At 39.0% G+C, this 24,674-nt stretch overlaps 1 protein-coding gene across 1 annotated transcript; it reads left to right on the top strand.

Annotated features, from left to right (window-relative positions):
- Positions 1–565: 565 nt before the first annotated feature.
- Positions 566–22,815, top strand: sod1 (superoxide dismutase 1, soluble). Its single transcript, XM_076274108.1, has 5 exons — positions 566–729; positions 2,456–2,552; positions 4,242–4,311; positions 4,502–4,619; positions 22,400–22,815. The coding sequence occupies exons 1-5, from the start codon at positions 658–660 to the stop codon at positions 22,505–22,507; spliced, it is 465 nt and encodes a 154-aa protein (XP_076130223.1). The 5' UTR covers positions 566–657; the 3' UTR covers positions 22,508–22,815.
- Positions 22,816–24,674: the final 1,859 nt, after the last annotated feature.

The raw sequence follows: 24,674 nt of genomic DNA, 5'->3' as shown, positions 1-24,674 counted from the left end.
TCGATTACTGTCAACTTTTAATGAGGGCGATGGCAAGAGGAAATAAGCTGTTGGTTCCTGTGTTTTGTGGTTTGGTTGTATGAGATTGATAACCAGTCCATAACTACTGGACAATTGAAGCCTCCGCCTCTTCGGAGTGGCCATATGGCTACTGTTATTCCATCAGATCACCATCTTTGTCGTGATGGTGTGGTCTTTCTTGATAGATATTAGTATATTGGTTCGTTTAATGCGCAGTGACCTCCACGCAATGTGAGAGGGCTAGAGCAGAGATGTTTGTGTCAGGTCAGATGAGAGAGATGCTCTGTTGGTGTCAGCTCCAACCTCTTAACACTCCTCAGCTGATGCATCTAGCTGAGCAGGTAGAGGGCCCGGAGTCTAGCCCACGGAGCTACTGGAGCATGCAAGTCAGTGGTTTCACACTTCATAAAAAAAAACCTTAACCATGCGATATGGGATATGATGATAAAAACCATTGGGTAACTAATTCCTGCAACTGAGCTCTACGTCACTACCTCGTTCATCCAATCAGATCGTAGTTGTTACTCCGCCTCCTTCATTCACGCTGCCTTGCTTATATCAGTGTGGGTAATCTTCAGAAAAGTATCATTGCCTTACGTCCATCTTCTCGTTCGGCTGCTGTGCTACATTATCAACATGGTTCTCAAGGCTGTATGTGTTCTCAAAGGCACCGGGGAGGTGACTGGCACGGTGCATTTTGAGCAGCAGGTAAAACGTCGTTGCATTTGAGTGTCTTGAAATATAATGCTTATCAGTGCGTTAGCAGGGTCGCCGGTCTCTTAGCACTCTCTGACAGAGCCTAGCTAGCTAGTCAGCTAGCTTGAAAACTGAGGTGCCAAAGTAGTAATGGGCCGCAACCTCTGGTCCGTAGTTGACCAATAGACTGTAATGATGTTAGCCTAGGACACTAACATGTTTGGGCATGCTGTACTGTGGATTTTTCTTTCAAAATGTTTAGTTGTGCCTTGCCTATCACTTGCTACCATAGTTTCGTGTTAGCTAACGTGTTAGACGCGAACCTGACATTAGCCAGCATTATAAAATGGTGCTTTAGCGCGGACAGGTTGCTGGGAATTTGCTAATGTAGCCGAGTTTAATGGTAACGTTAGTTGCATGCATTGCTGGTTACCGCCATTAGCTTAAACCCAATGTCTCATCAAATGAATTGACTCTTGCACAAGGACACGGGTAGCAATAGGCTATGTGTTGCGCATTCCAAAGTTCAGTCAAAAATATATCTGTTCAGTCTAGGTTACCTGTTAACTGGGGCTAATGTTGCTAACGCAAACTAACTTTCTGGTAACGTTAAAGGAACTTTGCCCTACCACGCCATAATATTGGGAAGCAGCAGTTAAACGGGTTGACAACCTATTTAGCATGGATTCTGACCTGTTGCTGTTCTAACGTTATTCACTGATTATACAACTTGAATGTCGCCTCATCATAATATACATTTGGGAACCAACCAACGCCCGCTCATAATTAATTTCCTACTTAAACAGTTGCATAACATAACAAGCCCTCCACATCCTCCAATCTTGTTGTTTATCATATTTTGCTTAGTCATTGTTGACTCTACTTCCCTTGGCGGATGAAAATTCAAATAAGCTTAAATGTCACTGCCACATGCCAGTGATTTTAGTTTGATTTAACAGTTAGTAACGTAAACTCCTCGGTGAGCCAACTGGTGGTGAAAAGCACATTGTCATCGTTTTTATCATTTCACCCAGATGTAGTATGCACAGTCGCAAATAACTGGTTGCGAACAGGTCTGTTTGAGAATTGACATATGTAACTTTAGTAGCAAAAGGCTTCAAATTGATGGTTAGTTGCATGACATGGCAGGGTCAAATGTGTCAGGTTATTACGTAGCTTTTGTTATGCATCTCCGACGTTATCTGTGCTTTTTCTTTTGTTGCTTAAATCCAGTCTGAAGGAATCCTACTGCTGGTCAGCCAGTTGACCTTTAGCCCTGGTATCAGTTAACTTCAGCTATGACCACAAACCAAGACAAATTGATCTTATAAAACCAATGGAAGCCAAGAGGCCATGGTCTTGTGACCACACAAATCTGGCTCTGCAGATCTGATTTATGGCTCATAAATGCTCACATTTTTCACACAGATTTAATGCTCACATGATGCATTATAGGAAATCTGAATATGATCTGATTTGGAGGCACAGTGGCATCAGGACTGTCTTACTTGCACACATTGAGTGAGCTGAGCATTTGCCTCTGATAAGTGGTGCTATGTAGGCGAATGCAGTCTCATTGTGTGCCTCTGAAGTAGTCATTAAGCACTTTCACTCTATATTAATAACTGCAGCATGCCACAATAAGTAGCTGTTTTTTTGGTTGACTGTTTAATACAGCTAAGGTGTCATGTTGTGTGGTTTTAATTCATGAATTAATTTATGTAATTAATGAATAAAGGGTGATACTGCTCCAGTGAAGCTGACAGGCGAGATCACTGGGCTCACACCAGGTGAGCATGGCTTCCATGTCCATGCTTTTGGAGACAACACAAACGGTGAGTGTGTGGATGCTGCAAAGTTGTAAATGAGTTCTGCTGTTTCAAGTCTAGTCATGACTAGTGTTGCACGGTGTATCGATACTAAAAAGGTATCGCGATGCCTTCACGCAAAAAACGATACGATTTCAGACGTTTTTAGAATCGATACTTTATTAAAATAATAACGTTATGTGTCTGTGTCAACTGCTGCTCCCACTGCTCCTTGCACGCATCTAGGCAAGTGGGCGTGTCAAGCAGGCAGCTCTGAGTGAGTGAGTGCGCAGCCAACGTCAACATAGTTCTTTGCCGACAGTTCTAGGCCTTGAGGATAAAACAAAAGGTGCATTGAAATCTGCAACTATTTCGGATACATCGCGTGAAGGCAAGCCATCAGGTACACAAAGTCATTTAAAAGCAGTACGCTACGCATGGAACTTGGCTAAACACCTCGCAGATATATCCCAACATTTTTAAAGAGTTCAAAGAACGACAGGTTAACGAATATGCTATAGAAAACATGGTTAGTGCCAAGTTCTTCTCTTATGTTTTAGTCTAGCCTAAGTGAAACGAGTATGGTTCTCTGGGATAAAGCGAACCTTCCTTCATCAATGAATTTTGGAGACAGAGCTGTAATCATTTTGACGAGACATAACGAGCTGTAATCATAGTGCTAACGTGATGAAAGCGCAATGTTCACGCCAGAATAACATTACCATAACTTGTAAACGATCTATTTCATGTTCGGTCAGTAGCAGCCTACTACTGGTAATATTTGTCATGGCATGTAGACTGCAATTTGTTCAATAATTATTGCCCAGATGTAGGATAGGCTACCCGAAATGCGCTAATTAAAGCCCACAGCATAACACCACCAAAGCGTGTTGAGTCCTAATAATAATAGCGGCTTATTGTTACAGTACGTGGCAAATCATGTTATCAAAGAAATAGACGTAATGTAGGAATGCACACAGATATATTGCAACAGGTAATGGTGTAGGCCTATCTGATGAAGACCTGAGTGGTTGGAACGTCGTACTTGTACACTGGGCACAAAGAAGACTATCCTCACATTTTCCCCTTTGCAACTGTCAAAGAAATCCCATGAACACGGGAAGGCCTAGGGTAGCCTATACTGTACATCAGATGGACTAAAGATTAGGCCCCTCTGCATAGCATTCAGTGATTTGCATGCAGTAATTTTAACACTGACCTTGATCTAGCCTAGTTTGGCTATAAAGCTACTTTATTGCCACAACACAATGTAAATGAACTATAACAAACAATAAAGGACTTAATCACACAAAGTAGGCCTACTATTTTACTGACTATAAAAAAATAATAATTATGTAGGAAGTTTAGAACCCAGAATTGACCTACACACTACAAAAGTGCACCAAATTCAACACAAATGACTCAATACACTTGGAGGAGGTATGAGACTTTCTTCTCCAGATATCTTAGGATTTCGCCGTAGTATCGTTTTAGTATCGAGCATCGTGATATTTATGGCAGGTATCGTATCGAAGTCATAATTTTGGTATCGTGACAACACTAGTCATGACTGACAAGAGTGTAGCTAGCTGACATTGAACTGTCAGATGTCATTGAAGGTCTTAGCATCCAATGTATTTCCCAGCATGACCTTAGTTGTTAGTGAGTTCCCCATTGGAAGACTTCATTTGACCCTGCATGTTTTTGTTAATTTAGGGTGCATAAGTGCTGGTCCTCATTTCAACCCTTTTAACAAGACCCATGGAGGACCAACAGATGATGTCAGGTAGGTTTGGTCACAACTGTGAATGCTACTAATTGAAGTATCTGTTATCAGAGCTTGTGGCATTATAGGTGTAGTTATTTATTTTTATTTATTTATTTTACTCCACATAAACCTTTTCTTTAAGATTAATGACTATTTGGCGTGGTGGTGGTTTACACAAGATGTGGTATTTTGTCTTTCTTCGTCTTAGGCATGTCGGTGACCTTGGCAATGTCACTGCAGGGGACAACAATGTTGCCAAAATCAACATTGAAGACAGTCTGCTTACACTGACTGGACCAAACTCCATCATCGGAAGAACCATGGTGGTAAGGAGTAGATAAATGCCAAACTATCCCTTAGTGCTGGGCGCTATACCGGTTCACACTGTATACCGGTGTATATTTTCGTTATGATATGAATTTTTAATATACCGCCATACCGGTGTATTTGATTACACAACGTTTGGAACGCTGCGCCGCGCGACAGTGTTTCAGACAGGACTTTCTTCACACACGCACGGTGGCAATGCCAGGCATAGTGAGGGTAAACACAAAACACCTTTTTCCCCTGAAGTATAACCCTTGGTAGGGGGTTTATTTAAGGGTGTTGCACAGAATACCTTAAATTGTTCTTTAGTTAAGGAAAAACGTTAAGGGATACTGCATTGAAAGGGATTTACCGTCACGAAAATTGTTCAAAAGCTGTAACCATATGGCTGTAACTAGCTGGCTAGTAGGTGATGTCGTTAGTTAGCAACCCACCGAACACAGTGAAGTTTAATGTTCTTATCATTCATCTCACCTTAAGAATATTCGCAGAAATTATCCAGGTAGCAAGTAAAGCATGTTAGACATGCACTGAGCAATACTAGCTTGCTAGTTAGAAATTATCCTGACTGTCATCAGTGCACCAAAACAAACTTTTTTGTTAATGTTTTGCCTAGCGAACCGAACCGAAGCTCATGGCAGGCTAACAAGAAGACATCCACATCCACATGAAGTTAACGTTAGCCTACCACTAACGTCATGTAAACCACACAATAACAATAAGGCATGTTTCTGATAGGCCTATTTGACAGAGTAAGCATATTAGCAGAGAGGGTTTTTTTTTAAATTGTATATTTTTCAAAAAAGTATAATTATTGCAAGTTACACTAGCCTACTTTTTGTATTAGTTTTATACAAGATGTTTGTGAAATTTGCATTACCACTAGTGTGGAGTTATTCTACATCATGACAGTAAAATAGACCAGCTTACTCAATGTAGGCTACTGCAGCAATTCCTCTCTCAACTTGTAGAAAATGCTGTAAACATCTGATTATGCATGGAAAGTAAGCTAGTAAGATGTTGCCACGCAACACCTGAAACTGTCAAGTTCTATCTGTGTGGCGAACTATTTATTTTGTCAGCGGAAGACACGAAACGGTAGCAAAATCATTTTTAAAAATTCATTGTGTTAGGTTTCTTTTCTCGTTTTGGCAAGTAGCCGTGTAATAAGCGGGATAATGTATTGTCCGCCGGTAATTATCAGAAAATAAGTCCCTTCAGGTCGAAGCAAAACCCCTCCGCTGCGCGTCGGGGGTTCTGTTCTCCCTGTCGGGACTTATTTTCTGATAATTACCAGCGGACAATACATTATCCCTTACTTAGATATTAGTTATGATTTTGCTCATTTACTACTTCTACATTGCTCATTTCGATGCTTCAGTCATGCTGCAAAATGTAGTTCTTTCTTTCATTTAATACAAATGAACCACAGTTGAATAAAACGACAAACCAGATCAGCGTGGCGCCAATAAATAATACTGAACTAATAACTGATTTGCAGCCTGGATAGAATTTCATAGTACAATTTTTATTGACGACTTTATTCATTCAGGGACTCTTGGTTTTCCTTCATCTTCATTGTATTTTTGCTGTCATGGGTTTGGAATAGGTTTACATTTCACTTCTTGAAACCTGCAGAAACCCTGCCTGGTGCAGTGGTAAAACTAACATCTGGGTTTCCGTGGGGTAAAAAAAAAATGTCTTAAAATTTGATCATAAGAATTTTAAGCCCTAAAAAGTCATAAAATAGTCCGGATTTTCCATACACAAGGTCATAAATTACATTTAGTCACGTCTTAAATTCATACACTCGTTCATTCATCGGTTCGATCATCGCCTTTTACCCACGAGAAATGCGCAGGTGGCAGATTTCATTCATTCCGCTTGTTGTAGTTCTGTCGTAGGAATCTGGGTGTTATCACAGTGTTCCACAAGGTCCAGCCTTGTCGGAAGGACTTTCACAGAAACTTGTGCAAACTGCGTACTCCCAGGCTTCACTGCCAATGTTTTCTTTTACAGTCTATGGTCAAGTATTACACCAGAGAAGGTTGAAGCGGGTTTCTTTGAGAGTCCAGCGATTATATCTATTAAGAATGACAGTGTTGTTTTGCAATAAGATGCGTATTTCTTGTCAGTGTGCACAAAGCATGCTTCTAGTATTTACCGTAGCCAGTGTCTTTTCTCCTCAACCACACATGGCTTTCAACCTGCAGCTGTTATGTGTGATGCTGTGACCGCAAAGCAACTAATAATAGTAGCCTAGGCTAATGTTAAGGTGATTTGCTGAAATGCACCTCAAGTTTGTGTTGCTACTCTACCTAGGTTATGGGTTTTGGTTTATTTAGGCCTTCTGTTGGGTTGAATGACATTTCAGACATTTATTGACAAATGTATTTATTTACAAAAAAACTACATCTGGAGAGAGCTCCTTCTAGGTAGCCTAACTATCCTGTTAGCTCATGGGTCACGTCATTTGTGTAGGCCTAATGCTCACCAAAATCATAGACATGAACATTGCAAGACACTTATCTCTTCTATGGTCCCAGAAAGATATTCTTTGGCTTGTTAGTTTTTTGAACATTTATTTTACCTAATGACATAAACACAATGATTTGCATCCACATATCCTTGCACTAAGCGCAACTATTTACATAACATAAACTATTTACATTTAAATAAACGGTTTGTACCGGTATGTGTCCATAGCTATAACATAGAATACACTGTGGCTCTACAAAAATCATCAACAATGATCTAGATTGCTGGCACTCTGGGCCAAAGCTTCCCAAAACGGTGCGGTATTCAAAGTGTTAAAGTGACAGGCACCTAATTAGACCTACACACCACCAATGTAATGAAAATAAAGACAAAGTATTCAAATGAAGAGACCACTGCAAATTTGAATATGACTGTCAACTCATTCGAATGTCAATCAGCAAACGTAGGATGACGTCAGAAAAATGTGCAGTGGTCTCGATGTTTTCCAGAGCTGTATAAAGTTTGTATGAATTCCAAAGTATGGTATTGGTATCAATATTGCTATCAATCAAGAAGATCGATACTGTGCGGGATTCCGTCTGTGTCGTCTCCAGTTTCACACACAGTGGGTTCGGATCAACCTCCACCTTGAAAGCAGTGTTGAATACCGTGACCAAACACCACTCGTACAACGGGAACGAAGATATAGCCAAACTTTTCCAAACAATGTTCCCAGACTCTAACATCACCCAAAAAAATATTTTGAAAGGAATTTTAATGACTGAAGTTATTTTTCGTAATTCGTTTAGGTCTTACATTTAAATCATAATGGTCATAAAAAAGGTCTTTAAAAGTCTTACATTTGAGTGACTGAACCCTGTGGTAACCCTGAACATGTCTAGCTAAGCCAAGTGCTGAAATCAAATGTCCAAATGTGAGTATTGTCTTCTGAGGGTATGCCAGAATAATAATTCATTTTCAGTGAATAACTTAAACCACAGGGGGGCACTGTTGATGCAATAATACTTGCCAACCTGGCTGATTGTTCTTGGAGGCTTGTTCTTTCACCTACTTCTGTTTTCATATAATAATTCAACCCATATTGTCTGAAAGGGTGTGTATGTGTGTACTGGCTGAGTCAGTTTGAGCTAATTTTCAATTGATGGTTGATTCTTGTAGCTCACTTTACGTCCCCTTAAAGTGATTTAAATGGATCATAGTGATGGTTAGATAACTGTGAGCATTTAGGTTTTGCCCGAATCAATGGAAACGCCTTTGATTCAGAGTCATGGGATAGCCCTCCCTCTTTATGCTGGCTTTGTATCTACGGATGTAGCAAGTCGCTCGTTGCTTCAAAGTTGAGATTAGTTTACCTGCCTACCTGAGGGGTATTTCACAAAACCTAGATAAGGGATTAAGCTGGGATTTTTAGGTTATCCTGGATGAATTTAGCCTTGACTTTCACAAAAGAGATGGCACAAAAGTTACCATGGGGATTTATTCTCTGCACCTAGCCTGGTCCCGACCAGGCTAACAGCCAAGCTAAGTTAATTGGGGGCCTAGCAGCGAAGCTGCAAAGGCACCCATTGAGTTACTAGTTTTTCTTCTTCTTCTTCTTCTTATTCTTCTTATTCTTATTATTCTTCTTATTCTTATTATTCTTCTTATTCTTATTCTTCTTATTCTTCTTATTCTTATTCTTCTTATTCTTATTCTTCTTATTACAGTGCATGAAAATGCACTGTACTGTTCTTCCTAGGCTTCTTCTTCTTCTTCTTCTTCTTCTTATTACAGTGCATGAAAATGCACTGTACTGTTATTCCAAGGCATTTTATTATTATTACAGTGCATGAAAATGCACTGTACTGTTATTCCAAGGCATTTTATTATTATTATTATTATTATTCTTCTTCTAACGCACTTAATGCAGCTTCAACCGTTTAACGTAGAAACTTCATTCAAACTATGTTACGTAGGTCTTACTTAGGACATGTGAGCTTTGTATTTTTCAACTTTGTAACTTTTATACTTTTTAAACTATTAATTAAAAACTAATCAAAATTTCCCCATTGACTTAACATTATGATTATGACATCACAATACGGCCGTTAAGCAATTAGAATCCTATGGCAGGTGTTCGGGCCACCTGTTTCAACTGCCAGTCTCAGGCTTTAAGCATACAAACTGGCCCAATTAAGACTACACATCCTGTTCAACTGCTTCCTCTGCCAGAAACTGTTTCAAAATAAAAGTCCTCACTACAATATTTCACTGTTAAACAATTTAACCCTTTAAACTACTGAACTTTTTAACTGTTCAGCCATTGTAACTGTTACTTGTCATCAACTATGACTCCTACCCACTGTAGCTAGTTAGCATGGTTAGCATAGTTAGCATGTTAGCATGCTAGCATGTTAGCATGCTAGCATGTTAGCATGCTAGCATGTTAGCATGCTAGTTAGCATTTTTTGCAAAACTGCTAAAATGATTAGCTAAGTTAGCTAAGTCACATGGTTAGCATAGTTAGCATGCTAGCATGTTAGCATGCTAGTTAGCATTTTTAGCAAAACTGCTAAAAATGATTAGCTAAGTTAGCTAAGTCACATGGTTAGCATATTTAGCATGTTAGCATGCTAGTTAGCATTTTTTACAAAACTGCTAAAAATGATTAGCTAAGTTAGCTAAGTCACATGGTTAGCATAGTTAGCATGCTAGCATGTTAACATGCTAGTTAGCATTTTTTACAAAACTACTAAAACCGATTAGCTAAGTTAGCTAAGTCACATGGTTAGCATAGTTAGCATGTTAGCATGCTAGTTAGCATTTTTTGCAAAACTGCTAAAAACAATTAGCTAAGTTAGCTAAGTCACATGGTTAGCATAGTTAGCATGCTAGCATGTTAACATGCTAATTAGCATTTTTAGCAAAACTGCTAAAAATGATTAGCTAAGTTAGCTAAGTCACATGGTTAGCATAGTTAGCATGCTAGCATGTTAGCATGCCAGTTAGCATTTTTAGCAAAACTATTAAAAATGATTAGCTTAGTTAGCTAAGTAAAATGGGTAGCATGCTAGCATGTTAATATGCTAGTTAGCAAAACTGCTAAACATGATTAGCTAGGTTAGCTAAGTCACATGGTTAACATAGTTAGCATGTTAGCATTGCTAACATGCTAGTTAGCATAACTACTAAAAATGAAAACATTAGCTAAGTTAACTAAGTTAAGTATTATCCACCTATTTAACCGTTCAATCATTCCAACTATATTAAACCTTATCTATCAAGCAAATCATTTAACCATATAAACTATCCACCTATTTAACTGTTCAGTCACTCCAACTATATTAAACCTCATCTACCTAGCAACCAATATAGTTTGTTTTTACGCTGTATGATATTTTACATCATATTTTTTGCATTTTCATGCACTGTATTTCCTTCAGGAAATGCTTTTCTAGTTATTATTCTTCTTCTTCTGACGCAGTTAATGCAGCTTCAACCGTTTAACGTAGAAACTTCATTCAAACTATGTTACGTAGGTCTTACTTAGGACATGTGAGCTTTGTATTTTTCAACTTTGTAACTTTTATACTTTTTAAACTATTAATTAAAAACTAATCAAAATTTCCCCATTGACTTAACATTATGATTATGACATCACAATACGGCCGTTAAGCAATTAGAATCCTATGGCAGGTGTTCGGGCCACCTGTTTCAACTGCCAGTCTCAGGCTTTAAGCATACAAACTGGCCCTATTAAGACTACACATCCTGTTCAACTGCTTCCTCTGCCAAAAACTGTTTCAAAATAAAAGTCCTCACTACAATATTTCACTGTTAAACAATTTAACCCTTTAAACTACTGAACTTTTTAACTGTTCAGCCATTGTAACTGTTACTTGTCATCAACTATGACTACTCCTACCCACTGTAGCTAGTTAGCATGGTTAGCATAGTTAGCATGTTAGCATGCTAGCATGTTAGCATGCTAGTTAGCATTTTTTTCAAAACTGCTAAAAATGATTAGCTAAGTTAGCTAAGTCACATGGTTAGCATAGTTAGCATGCTAGCATGTTAGCATGCTAGTTAGCATTTTTTGCTAAACTACTAAAAATGATTAGCTAAGTTAGCTAAGTCACATGGTTAGCATAGTTAGCATGCTAGCATGTTAACATGCTAGTTAGCATTTTTTGCTAAACTACTAAAAATGATTAGCTAAGTTAGCTAAGTCACATGGTTAGCATAGTTAGCATGCTAACATGTTAGCATGCTAGTTAACATTTTTTGCTAAACTACTAAAAATGATTAGCTAAGTTAGCTAAGTCACGTGGTTAGCATAGTTAGCATGCTAGCATGTTAGCATGCTAGTTAGCATTTTTTGCAAAACTGCTAAAAATGATTAGCTAAGTTAGCTAAGTCACATGGTTAGCATAGTTAGCATGCTAGTTAGCATTTTTAGTAAAACTGCAAAAAATTATTAGCTAAGTTAGCTAAGTCACATGGTTAGCATAGTTAGCATGTTAGCATGTTAATTAGCATAGTTATCATAACTAATAAAAATGATTAGCTAGGTTAGCTAAGTCATATGGTTAGCATAGTTAACATTTTAACATTGTTAGCATGCTAGTTAGCATAGTAACTTGGTTAACATTATTATCTTTATTAACATAGTTAGCATAACTACTAGCAAACATTGGAGCCATTCCAACTGTTAGTTATCGTCAACTATCTGCCTAAATAATTTAACCATTTCAATTATCAACCTATTTAACTGTTCAGTCATTCTAACTATATTAAACCTTATCTACCAAGCAAATAATTTAACCATATGAACGCATCATATTTTTGCATTTTCATGCACTGTATTTCCTTCAGGAAATGCTTTTCTAGTTATTATTATTCTTCTTCTAACGCACTTAATGCAGCTTCAACCGTTTAACGTAGAAACTTCATTCAAACTATGTTACGTAGGTCTTACTTAGGACATGTGAGCTTTGTATTTTTCAACTTTGTAACTTTTATACTTTTTAAACTATTAATTAAAAACTAATCAAAATTTCCCCATTGACTTAACATTATGATTATGACATCACAATACGGCCGTTAAGCAATTAGAATCCTATGGCAGGTGTTCGGGCCACCTGTTTCAACTGCCAGTCTCAGGCTTTAAGCATACAAACTGGCCCTATTAAGACTACACATCCTGTTCAACTGCTTCCTCTGCCAAAAACTGTTTCAAAATAAAAGTCCTCACTACAATATTTCACTGTTAAACAATTTAACCCTTTAAACTACTGAACTTTTTAACTGTTCAGCCATTGTAACTGTTACTTGTCATCAACTATGACTCCTACCCACTGTAGCTAGTTAGCATGGTTAGCATAGTTAGCATGTTAGCATGCTAGCATGCTAGCATGTTAGCATGCTAGTTAGCATTTTTTGCAAAACTGTTAAAAATGATTAGCTAAGTTAGCTAAGTCACATGGTTAACATAGTTAGCATGCTAACATGTTAGCATGCTAGTTAGCATTTTTTACAAAACTGCTAAAAATGATTAGCTAAGTTAGCTAAGTCACATGGTTAGCATAGTTAGCATGCTAACATGTTAGCATGCTAGTTAGCATTTTTTACAAAACTGCTAAAAATGATTAGCTAAGTTAGCTAAGTCATATGGTTAGCATAGTTAGCATGCTAGCATGTTAGCATGCTAGTTAGCATTTTTTACAAAACTGCTAAAAATGATTAGCTAAGTTAGCTAAGTCACATGGTTAGCATAGTTAGCATGCTAACATGTTAGCATGCTAGTTAGCATTTTTTACAAAACTGCTAAAAATGATTAGCTAAGTTAGCTAAGTCACATGGTTAGCATAGTTAGCATGCTAGCATAGTTAGCATGCTAACATGTTAGCATGCTAGTTAGCATAGTTAGCAAAACTGCTAAAAATGATTAGCTAGATTAGCTAAGTCACATGGTTAACATAGTTAGCATGTTAGCATTGCTAACTACTAAAAATGCATTAGCTAAGTTAACTAAGTTAAGTATTGTCCACCTATTTAACCGTTCAATCATTCCAACTTTATTAAACCTTATCTTCCAAGCAAATCATTTAACCATATAAACTATCCACCTATTTAACTGTTCAGTCACTCCAACTATATTAAACCTCATCTACCTAGCAACCAATATAGTTTGTTTTTACTCTGTATGATATTTTACATCATATTTTTTGCATTTTCATGCACTGTATTTCCTTCAGGAAATGCTTTTCTAGTTCTTATTATTTTTCTTCTTCTAACGCAGTTAATGCAGCTTCATCCGTTTAACGTAGAAACTTCATTCAAACTGCGTTGCGTAGGTCTTACTTATGACATGTGGGCTATGTATTTTTCATCTTTGTAACTTTTATACTTTTTAAACTATTAATTAAAAACTACTCAAAATTTCCCCATAGACTTAACATGGGCTGATGACATCACAATGGACTAATTAACTTGATTTGCACCTGGTATCATCTTCCAGCTGCTCATCTAGGCCCCATCAAAGAATCAGTTCAACTGATTGCACCTGTATCAACTGCTTTCTACTGAACTAGGCCAACTCTCTCTGTCTCTCCATTCTACAAGGATATAAGACACATTTCCTCCAACTTTCTATCCATTCATCCTCTTCAAACCATTCACTCATCCACCCATTAAACTATCCATCAACATCCATTAAACAATCTGCCTATCAACATCCATTCAACTTTCTGTCTATCAACATCCATTACACTATCTACATTTAACTTTTAAACTATATACTCTGTCTCAGGCTTTAAGCATACAATATGGCTCTATTAAGACTGCCGTTAAGCAATTAGAATCCTATGGCAGGTGTTCGGGCCAGCTGCATCAACTGCCAGTCTCAGGCTTTAAGCATACAAACTGGCCCTATTAAGACTACACATCCTGTCCAACTGCTTCCTCTGCCAAAAACTGTTTCAAAATAAAAGTCCTCACTACAATATTTCACTGTTAAACAATTTAACCCTTTAAACTACTGAACTTTTTAACTGTTCAGCCATTGTAACTGTTACTTGTCATCAACTATGACTCCTACCCACTGTAGCTAGTTAGCTAAGTTAGCTAAGTAACTTGGTTAGCATAGCTAGCATGTTAACATGCTTATGTGGGTTATATGCATTTAATTTAATTCCATTAAAAACGTTATTTGCTTATGTGCGCTGTTTTTATGCCGCCTGCTGCATCTCCTGTCGTCTCTCATGAAACAGGCGACTTGCCTAGCAACTTGCCGTAACTAATGTGTAGGCTACAAATATTATTCTTTTGGATGACGTGTAAATGATTAGCTGAACATTGCTATATGCTAGTTATCGATGCAAAATGTCGTTGTCAAAAGCCTTGAAAAGAAAAATTGATTCAGAATGCAGGACCTACAAAGAAGAATGGAAGCAGAGGTATGTGTTGAGCCTGCCTGCATTTCTTAATGCCAAGCCTATTAATTTAACGAAACATAGGCTATTTTTGACCTTGCCCACTGGAAGAGGGAGACAGGACACTTGTTTTTTTTTTGCACAAGATTACGCGCACTCGCGTGCCAATACCGTTCCGACCTGTGCGTCATGGATAACTGCAAGGATGTTCCACCTGTTTTGTCACTTTAGTAGGACTATCATCTATACCTCAATAAATGTTTTGAAATTGATGGGATTGCTGTAGGCCTTTTTTTCTTTTTAAAAACATGGGGTTAAAAAAAAAATTCATTCAACAGCAAATTAACGTCATCTCGCGGGCCAGATAGAATCAATGGCGGGCCAAAATTGGCCCGCGGGCCACTATTTGCCGACCCCTGTTTTACACTATCCACCTATTTGACTGTTCAGTCAGTCCAACTATATTAAACCTCATCTACCTAGTTCAGTCATTCCAACTATATTAAACCTCATCTACCTAGCAAATAATTTAACCTTTTACAATATCCACCTATTTAACCGTTCAGTCATTCCAACTATATTAAACCTCATCTACCTAGTTCAGTCATTCCAACTCTATTAAACCTCATCTACCTAGTTGTCATTCCAACTATATTAAACCTCATCTACCTAACAAATAATTTAACCATTTGAATCCTATGGCAGGTATTCAGGCCACCTGGATCTCAACTGCCAGTCTCAGGCTTTAAGCATACAAACTGGCCCTATTAAGACTACACATCCTGTTGAACTGCTTCCTCTGCCAAAAACTGTTTCAAAATAAAAGTCCTCACTACAATATTTCACTGTTAAACAATTTAACCCTTTAAAGTACTGAACTTTTTAACTGTTTAGCCATTGTAACTGTTACTTGTCATCAACTATGACTCCTACCCACTGTAGCTAGTTAGCATGGTTAGCATAGTTAGCATGCTAGCATGTTAGCATGCTAGTTAGTATTTTTAGCAAAATTGCTAAAAATGATTAGCTAAGTTAGCTAAGTCACATGGTTAGCATAGTTAGCATGCTAGCATGTTAGCATGCTAGTTAGCATTTTTAACAAAATTGCTAAAAATGATTAGCTAAGTTAGCTAAGTCACATGGTTAACATAGTTAGCATGCTAGCATGCTAGTTAGCATTTTAAAAAACCTCCTAAAAATGATTAGCTAAGTTAGCTAAGTCACGTGGTTAGCATAATTAGCATGTTAACATGTTCATTAGCATAGTTAGCATAACTAATAAAAATGATTAGCTAGGTTAGCTAAGTCATATGGTTAGCATAGTTAACATTTTAACATTGTTAGCATGCTAGTTAGCATAGTTACTTGGTTAACATTATTATCTTTGTTAACATAGTTAGCATAACTACTAGCAAACATTGGAGCCATTCCAACTGTTAGTTATCGTCAACTATCTGCCTAAAAATTTAACCATTTCAATTATCAACCTATTTAACTGTTCAGTCATTCCAACTATAGTAAACCTTATCTAGCAAGCAAATAATTTAACCATATGAACTCATCATATTTTTGCATTTTCATGCACTGTATTTCCTTCAGGAAATGCTTTTCTAGTTCTTATTCTTATTCTTCTTATTCTTATTCTTCTTCTTCTTCTTATTATTATTATTATTATTATTATACTTCCGCCATTGGAGTCTATGGCAGCCCATAGAACGCCTGGCTAAAAAGTGCAGAGATTTTTTGGCAGAAAGTTTCGGGACACTCCACTGACCACTCACGCTCATTTACGGATCTCTAAACCCAGCTGTCTAGCGCCACCAACAGGTCAAAGTTTGGCCGGAAGTTGAAAAGCTGGGTTGAAAGGTATTCGCAAGTCATTATTATTATGAAATTTAGCGCCCTGATTCAGGACCGTCGCATGATCACTCTCACCAATTTACAGACCTCTATGCCGAACACTCTAGCGCCACCAATGGGTCGAACCTGGATTGCATTTACGCATGTGACCATTGAACGGTGCGTCCAATTTTCACATATCAGGCACCGTTGGACTCCCTGGACCGACCTAAGTTCAATGACCCCTATTATGTCACTTTTAGGGATGTCCCGATCCGATATTTGGATCGGATCGGCCGCCGATATTAGCAAAAAATGTGGGATCGGCCTGCACAGGAAAATCCCGATCCGGACTCCCGATCCAGTTTGTTTTCAAAACTCCGGTCCGTGTTTTCCAGCCCACCGATGTAGGTAATCCATTCCAGTTTTTTCAGCTTTTCCCCCCAAATCCGGTCCGTGTTTTTCAGCACATCTTGCGACCTGTCCAGCATCCCACTTGTCTGTGCATGTCCCACTAAGAATTGAAAGTTATTGAGCAAACATTTCATGTTGAATTAATATAGCCTAATGTTAACCGCGACCGCGAGTGTCCGCGAGACCCTCTTACTATTAAGGCTCTTATGCATGTTGCTGCTGACAGTTTTGCCTGTCTAAGGAATGTTATCTCCGCGATTTAAGATTGTTTGTGTAATGTATAGGCACAGCACGCACTTTAATTTCCCTATTCTTACAATCGGCTAGCCTAACACATGCATTTCATTTCAAAAAGCAACCTGGTCAATCGCTAACAACTAAGTGCACCTAGGCCTACAACTCTACACATCCAAAAGGGTAGAAGCTTCCAGTAGGCTATCATAACTTTTTTTACCGTTTAATCTGTGCATCGGCGCAGCCTACGACGATGTGAATTAGTGACAGCTGTTGTCGCGGTAAACTTAAGCTCCTGTCTCTAAATAGTGTAGATAGGCCTACGTGCTATGTTGCTTGATTTTTTTGTAATAAATGCAGCCTGTAGCCTAGGTTACTTCAGCAAACCCAGACCAGTTGTGGCATCAGTTTCACTTTTAAAACGCAACAGTGAGAGGCTTTTTAGCGCAGTCTCACTTATCATTGATGAGCACAGGAGCAGGCTGACACCTGAGCATGTTGAAATGATCACCTTTGTGAAGAAGAATCTCCCCATCATGCTCAGACTGCAGCCAGGGCAAACAGTAGAAATTGAAGGGAGTATGGAGATGGAGCAGTAAAGTGTGGAGGAGATAGCAATACTGTAGAAGGCGTGACAGTTATTTGGGTTGTTATAGCCAATTCAGTGTGTGTGGTAATTTGACTATTTTCTACTCGGGTTTTGTGTGTGTTGCTTTTATATATAATTTTATATTGTTTACAATATTGTTTACACTGATGGCTTTTTTTAAGCCTTGGTTTACACTCTTTAGCAGAGCACTGATGCCAATTCAGTTTTTTTCTACTCAGCTTTTCTGTGTTTTGCTTTTTTTTTATACAGTTTACAATATTGTTTGCACTGATGGCTTTTTAAGCCTTGGTTTACACTCTTGTTGTTCAAGAGCAGAGCACTGATGCCAATTCAGTTTGTGTGGTTAATTGACTATTTATTATTTTGTGTTTATTTAACCCTGTAAACAGGTCAGCTTCTCATTACCAACCACTGTGGATTATTCAAACTAACCTAATTAAGTTGGCTAGTTGTTCTTAAGAGTAAAACCCTTTTCAACATGAGTATAACAACAAAATAAGTAAATATATTTAATCTTTAATACATGCTTGGATCGGCCGGTATCGGTATCGGCCGATACTAAAAGCTACAATATCGGTATCGGATCGGAAGTGCAAAAAGCTGGATCGGGACATCCCTAGTCACTTTTTGCAATATTGGACCTCCGCCATATTGGATTTAGTCCAAACTCTACGAAAAGTTTCAGCGGTCACAAATTTCATCCGATTTTCACAGAACTTGGCGGAGATGATCTTCAGACCGAGCCGCACAAACGATACTTGTCAGATTTTTTATTTTTACGTTTGTTTGCCCGTCACAGCCAATCACACATGGCGACAATGCCGCCTAACAGGAAGTGGGCTAACATCTCGGCTACGCTTTAATGTATGAAGTCCAAACTTGGTACAGGGACTTGGTATCTGATTGTGAGGACTCACTAGGAAATTGGCATCATTTGGCCTCTATAGGGGGAGCTGCAATACAGGAAGTGAGCTTGTATCTCAGCAACGCTTTGATGTACGAAGTCCAAACTTGGAATAGAGACTTAGTACCTGATTGTGGGGATGCACTAGGAAATTGGCTTAATTTGGCCTCTACAGGGGGCGCTGCAATACAGGAAGTAGGGCTGCACGATTATGGCCAAAATGATAATCACGATTATTTTGATCAATATTGAAATCACGATTATTTATCACGATTATTAATTAATTTTAGTGACAAATATTTTTTCCCTTAAACATATTGGACTGGCTCACCCAAATTCTTCCCCTTACCTTTACTCCCCAAAATTACTGCAAATATAGATTGACTGCGACTTCCAAACTTCCAGCGTGCTACTTTGTTAATATTTGGGGAAATGTTAACGGCAACACAGTAATTACAACAAAGTATTAAGAAATACTGTTAATTTGATGCTTTTAATTCATTTATAAATGGTGCACTGTCACTTTAAGACCTTTTGCCAGATCCACTCAAATAGCTTATGGCTAGTGCTGTGCCCGCTCAGTTTGTAAATGGTCAGTAATGGGAACTGTTGCCATTGCGCTCTCTCCATTTACATCGGGATTTTGCAAACATTCAGTGTCAGAGTCAATAAAATGAGTATCTTCACTGTAGCCTACTATGTTGTCATCAGACCTTAGCTGAGTTAACTTTAATGCAGCAGTTTTGAACAAATTTGCGCAGCATGGTCACAATGCTAAGCGGATTTAATAGCAATTTAGCCAGACGTCTTCTATGCAATGCTTCTATGTGGCAACAACAATCGTGAATATTTTGTTAAATGCACATGCAGAGGAGTGGCAGCGGGCTACGAGAGAGAGCGGGGCAAGCAAAGGCTGCGTGAGTAAAAAGCGCAGCTCAATGGCAATGCAAGGATTTGACCTTATATTTAAATTAAATTAAACATAGAATATTCATCTGTGGCGGCCGATTTTTATTTTGTGGCGCCCCGCCACAGATTAGTCAATGTATGGGAAACACTGCATTGTAAACGTTCTTTAGGAAGAGTGTAAAGCTGTTTGCAGTAGCCTGAAGTTAACCACAACGTCGTCTATCGCTGGAAAAAAATAGCGAGCGGCCTATGATTATATGCTTGGCAGGCCGGATTAAAGTGCGTGGCGAGCCGCGGTTTGGACACCCCTGGTTTAGTCATTCGTTGATATGTAAAGCACTGACGTGTAGGCTACAATTTCATTATTGTTCACTCGTTTTGAGTAGGCTGTGTCTTGAAACGCATATGCATTGTAGGTTGCACATGTAGCTTATAAAATACATGAATATTATTCACGGATCCCGTCGTTAGCTCAACTCTTATAGGCTATATCGGAGGACTAAAGCAAACAAGGACTAAAAGTTAACGTGATAAAAAGGCATGTGTGGTTTACGTCATGTGATGTGTTTCACGGTATGAGTTGAGAGCCCTGCTTTGCTTAAGTTTTTGGTTCACTTCAACTTCACTTGCCTGAAATCCGAAATATTTTCGAACAAAGGAAGATCCGTTGCGAGGGACAAGCTCTTGGCTTGCTGTGCCACACATTTGATTTTTGATCGTCGTTTTTTTGTATAGTCTAACTAGCCTACTAATAGTTAACATAATGCTACTAGTCCACAGTGCATCCAAACTGAGCAGTGCATCAGGCTGAGCAGTGCAGGGAACAGTTGTCATTGGTAGGCTGCATGCAGGCGCATTGTTTTGTAGCGGAGTGTTCTATGGGTTGCCAGGTTGGTTCAATGGGTAGGCTAGAGCACGCATTTTTAATATCGCTCGATCACGCAAATTTGATTGTGGGAAGCCAAAATCGTGATCGTGATTAAAATTCGATTAATTGTGCAGACCCTAAAAGACAGTAAGCTCACATCTCGGCAACACTTTGGTGTATGAAGTCCAAACTTGGTAGACGGACATGGGAGCTGATTGTAAGAACGCACAAGGACATTGGTGTAATTTGGCCTCTTGCTGTGAGTGCTTGCTCATGCCATGGCAACGCCATTCCTGCTATAGCGCTCTGCTAGGCCCCCCGCATTGCTGCTTGCAGCTATATTTCTAATTGTAATTATGTTGTCTTATTGGCTCAGCTAGCTGTCATTCAAATCAGACCTCCGTGCTAATTTTTAAGGAGCTTTATTCCATTTATATACTATTTGCTAAATGTATTCGCTCGCAAAACAAAAAAGATTGTCTGTCTACAACCATATGGTTATTATTTTAATTGTGATATCCTTATAATTATTAACATAGGCCTAGGTATTCATTGTTTGCTTATTTTATTGATCGACGTTTGATGAATAGCCTACTGTAGTTGATTAGAAGTGGAGGGGCAAGTTTTCGAAGGTATTTTCAATTAATATTAAGGTATATCATACTATGTGCATCTTTGCAGTGGCAAGCGCTTTCTTGATGACGTTGCGTGCCGAGACAAGGAAGCACTCACATGTGGGTGCATACGTAATTTGCATTCAGTTGGTCTATCACGCCTATTCCTGCTGTTTTACAGAAATAGCCATGATTCCCTATTCCAAAAAGGACAACTTAACTTCATTGTTAGTCTATATCAAAAGAGGTTGTTCACTTTGTGTGAATGACTCTATTTTCAGTGTCTTTTTTTTTAATTTTTTTTTTATTCCAACCGTGGACACTTTGGAGCAGAAACGAGAACGCGCACACATCCTTACTTACACCTTAATTACTTACACCTGGCTTGACATAGTCGCTCCTACTCATCCTGGATTGGCATGAGTGAAACGAGTTGAGCTAGGATGACCAGACAACGCTATGTCAAACCTCGCTTTATCACTTATCTTGGATGTCTTAATTCTGCCTTTGTGAAATACCCCTCTGGTTGTACCAAAGTGCTATCCAGTCAAACTGAACTGACACAAATAAACTCAGATGGAGTAGTGATGTGCGGGTCGGGGTGGGGTTTATGATCCACATCCACACGACTGTTAGGAGATCCGATCTGACCTGCCAAAATATGCATCAAACATGGCCTGACCCCTACATCGCTCAGTTGAACTCTTAAGTGTCAACCAAATCAATGTTTCCTTATTTGACAAGAACAGACATTCATGTAACAACCCATATGTATTGGACCCTTTCTTAATTCATGGGACAATCCACTATGGCCGATGTCCAACATGGTCTGCATTAAATGAGCTATTGAAATTCAGCAACTCTCCGTGGTTACGGGTTGACCCGCGCATCACTTAAAGCCAGTGTATGAAAATGGAGTTTTCAAGCTCATTTAAAGTGTCCTTGTAGGCCCCAGATTTAAAGGGACACCAGGCAAGCCTGATGCTTTTTCTCTACAAAACTCCCCCTCGCTTGGTCTGAAGCTCTCTTCATTTTCTTTGCATCTTCCGTCAAGGGGTTTTCACTGCTTCTTCTCCGGCTCTGCCATTATACACACGTTTGCAACAATCGCTAGCGTTTTGTTAGCCTGCCTCTGTGCTGTGGATGCAGGATGTAAACTGATCCTGCTTCGGTCGGCGGATACGATACACTGAACTTGCAAGCGGGATATTCTTCCTACAGGCAGTAGGGGCGGGCGAGAGACTGTTCATTCGCCCTGTAATGAGTCATTTAACCATATACATTTAACCATATACAGACTTACGAAGATGATTGATTAACACGAAAATGTTGCCTGGTGTCCCTTTAACAGTAAAATGGGAGTGTTCTATAATTTGAGATCACTGGTTCTCTCCGAAGGAGATTGAACATAAATTACGACAGATGAGTCAATAAAATTAGTTTGACTGAAATAAATATTAATTTTTTTTGCTCTAGATTCACGAAAAGGTTGATGACCTGGGAAAAGGAGGCAACGAGGAGAGTCTGAAGACAGGAAACGCTGGCGGCCGTCTGGCCTGTGGGGTCATCGGGATTGCCCAGTAAAGGCCCAGAGCCAGCCTCCTACCACAGCAGCACTTAAACCACTCTGAAGAGGCGGTCACCGTTATGGATGCCCCTGCAAGCACTAAACTCTTTGATGACCCAAATGTAGTTCTTTTATTCCGCAACAATCAGGATGGTCTAAGAATAGCTTTAGATGCACAGCCCTCTTTGTGACTCAGTTTTTTTTTTTTTCTGACGTTCATGTTAATAATATATCCATCTCCTTTAAATGGCAAATACGTGGCATTGGTAAAACCAATATATGTTCTCTCTGTTCTCATTTATTCAATAAATGTTAAATGAGGATATATGGATATCTGCCAGGTTCTTTACAGCTGCAAATACTGTTGCAATATTATGACATGAATAATATTGGTCCCGCCTCATTCTGTGTGATGCCATCATATGACCAATAGAGGTCACTGTAGTTCTAGGGGAGCCCAGGCATGTTTTACTCCTGTACAATCACACATATCTTGTCACATTCATTTTGTGTCTGGTCATCCCTAGTCATTTTCAAAGAGATCTTTCCAAACGTAGTTTATACAATTTGCGTAATGCAGCCTTTCCAAGTTCTAATAATGGTCTCAGTAGTAGCCTGGTAGTTCTAGTGCTGCCATCAAAAAAAAAATACTGCGCTTACATGCTTGAATGATCACTGTGGTATGAAAACGTGTTTGTCCAGAGATGGCATTATTCATAACATTTAGATTGCATCTGGAATTGAAGACAGTTATTTTTCTTTTCCAGCCGAATCCGAAGTAGGTGATGGCACCCTTGACATTTGACTTCTGTATCTTGATGCCGATATTAAACAGCTGTGCCCAGCACAAGCCAATTCACACAGATGGCCAGTGTATTGCTACTGAAATTACATGCTCCAAAACCTTTCTTTTTTTTTTTAATAGCGAAAGCTCTCATGTGAAGAAACTTGGCATGTATTCAGGCCTCTCCAGAGAAGATGAGATGTGGAGGGGTGTGTGGGGGGGGTGAGCGTTGTTCCCCAGAGATCCCGAATCTGAAGTGTGCAGATGAATCCTCCAAGCATTCAAAGGCAAACATAAAGTGATAATCAGGGTGCATGGGAAGAGCAAGCTTCACATCTCAAATTGAATAGAGGATGGAAACCGTCTGTTTGCCATCTGCCTGTGTATTTGCTGTGTGTTTCCCAACCAGTCTTTGTGAACTGGGTGAGTGAGGTGTGGTACCTACCACCAGTTAGGCTGAAGTAGAAACAATGAGCAACCTGGCCTATAGTAATGTGCAAAAATGATATAATCAGTTTTACTTTTTTGATGGTGGACAGAAATGTCAAGATCACTGTTATTCTTCCATAAGGGGGAACTGCCCCACTAATTACATTTTTTTGTATTACATGATCTCACTGTGTATTCGTCTGAGGGTCAGAATCCTGGCCTGCTAAAAGACCAGTGGCAGGCTCGGGCAGTGAAGCGTGATGATTAAAAAAGCCTGTATAAATAGCCTTGGCCACAGAGGCCATGAATAATGAAGGAGATATCATGTGGAGCCTGAGAACAAGCTGCCAGTGCAAGACAAAAAAATATACCGGTAGTCATCACAAAAACCCTAAACCAATTCTGCAAACGCCTGATGTCCATGGACTTTCATGTCAGGTGTATGTAGGAGGGTCTCTGGTTACAAAATAAGAGAAAACACATTTGTGCTACGGAGTTGGCTTTACTGTCAACATTCTTGGACTCCACTGCCTGAAGATCAACCACTGTTGTTGTTGGGTTTTTACTTTCTGTACGCCAGAGCGGTCATACAATAGACCAAACATGTCTGGCTGTGCCAGTAACTTGGAATCTCTGATGGTGCTAAAGCAAGCTTATAGCTCAACGCTGGTAAAACTCATTTAAAAATGTTCATGATGAATGATTTTGTATATAATCACAATAACATTTTACTTGTTAACATGGCAATATTATCCACTTTGAGAGGACTGCTTAATTAGTCTGGCTTTTACCAGACCAAGCTTAATCTTTTAAGATTGAACATTGGTCTGGGGAGTCCACTATGTATTTTTTACTGCACAAGAGGCGTGATCAACGGGCATAGTTCAAATGACTCTATGCAATTGGATAGTCATTCACCAATCTGACCAACGAACCGGGTGATGTTTGCAGAGCAATGCGAACACGAAGGT

This window comes from Alosa pseudoharengus, unplaced genomic scaffold (assembly GCF_046254945.1).
Source record: "Alosa pseudoharengus isolate Yale_2024_CS ecotype anadromous, Long Island Sound unplaced genomic scaffold, YU_APseudo_1.1 YU_APseudo_1.1_scf_8, whole genome shotgun sequence".
NCBI lineage: Eukaryota > Metazoa > Chordata > Actinopteri > Clupeiformes > Clupeidae > Alosa > Alosa pseudoharengus.
Note: the sequence above shows the minus strand (reverse complement) of the source record. Positions and strands in the feature narration are given on the sequence as shown.

Excerpts from the sequence above, each read along its gene's own strand:
- sod1 (XM_076274108.1), top strand. The coding sequence starts at position 658 with ATGGTTCTCAAGGCTGTATGTGTTCTCAAAGGCACCGGGGAGGTGACT. Across the intron at positions 730-2,455 it reads CGGTGCATTTTGAGCAGCAG|GGTGATACTGCTCCAGTGAA; the intron begins GTAAAACGTCGT and ends TAATGAATAAAG. Across the intron at positions 2,553-4,241 it reads TTTTGGAGACAACACAAACG|GGTGCATAAGTGCTGGTCCT; the intron begins GTGAGTGTGTGG and ends TTGTTAATTTAG.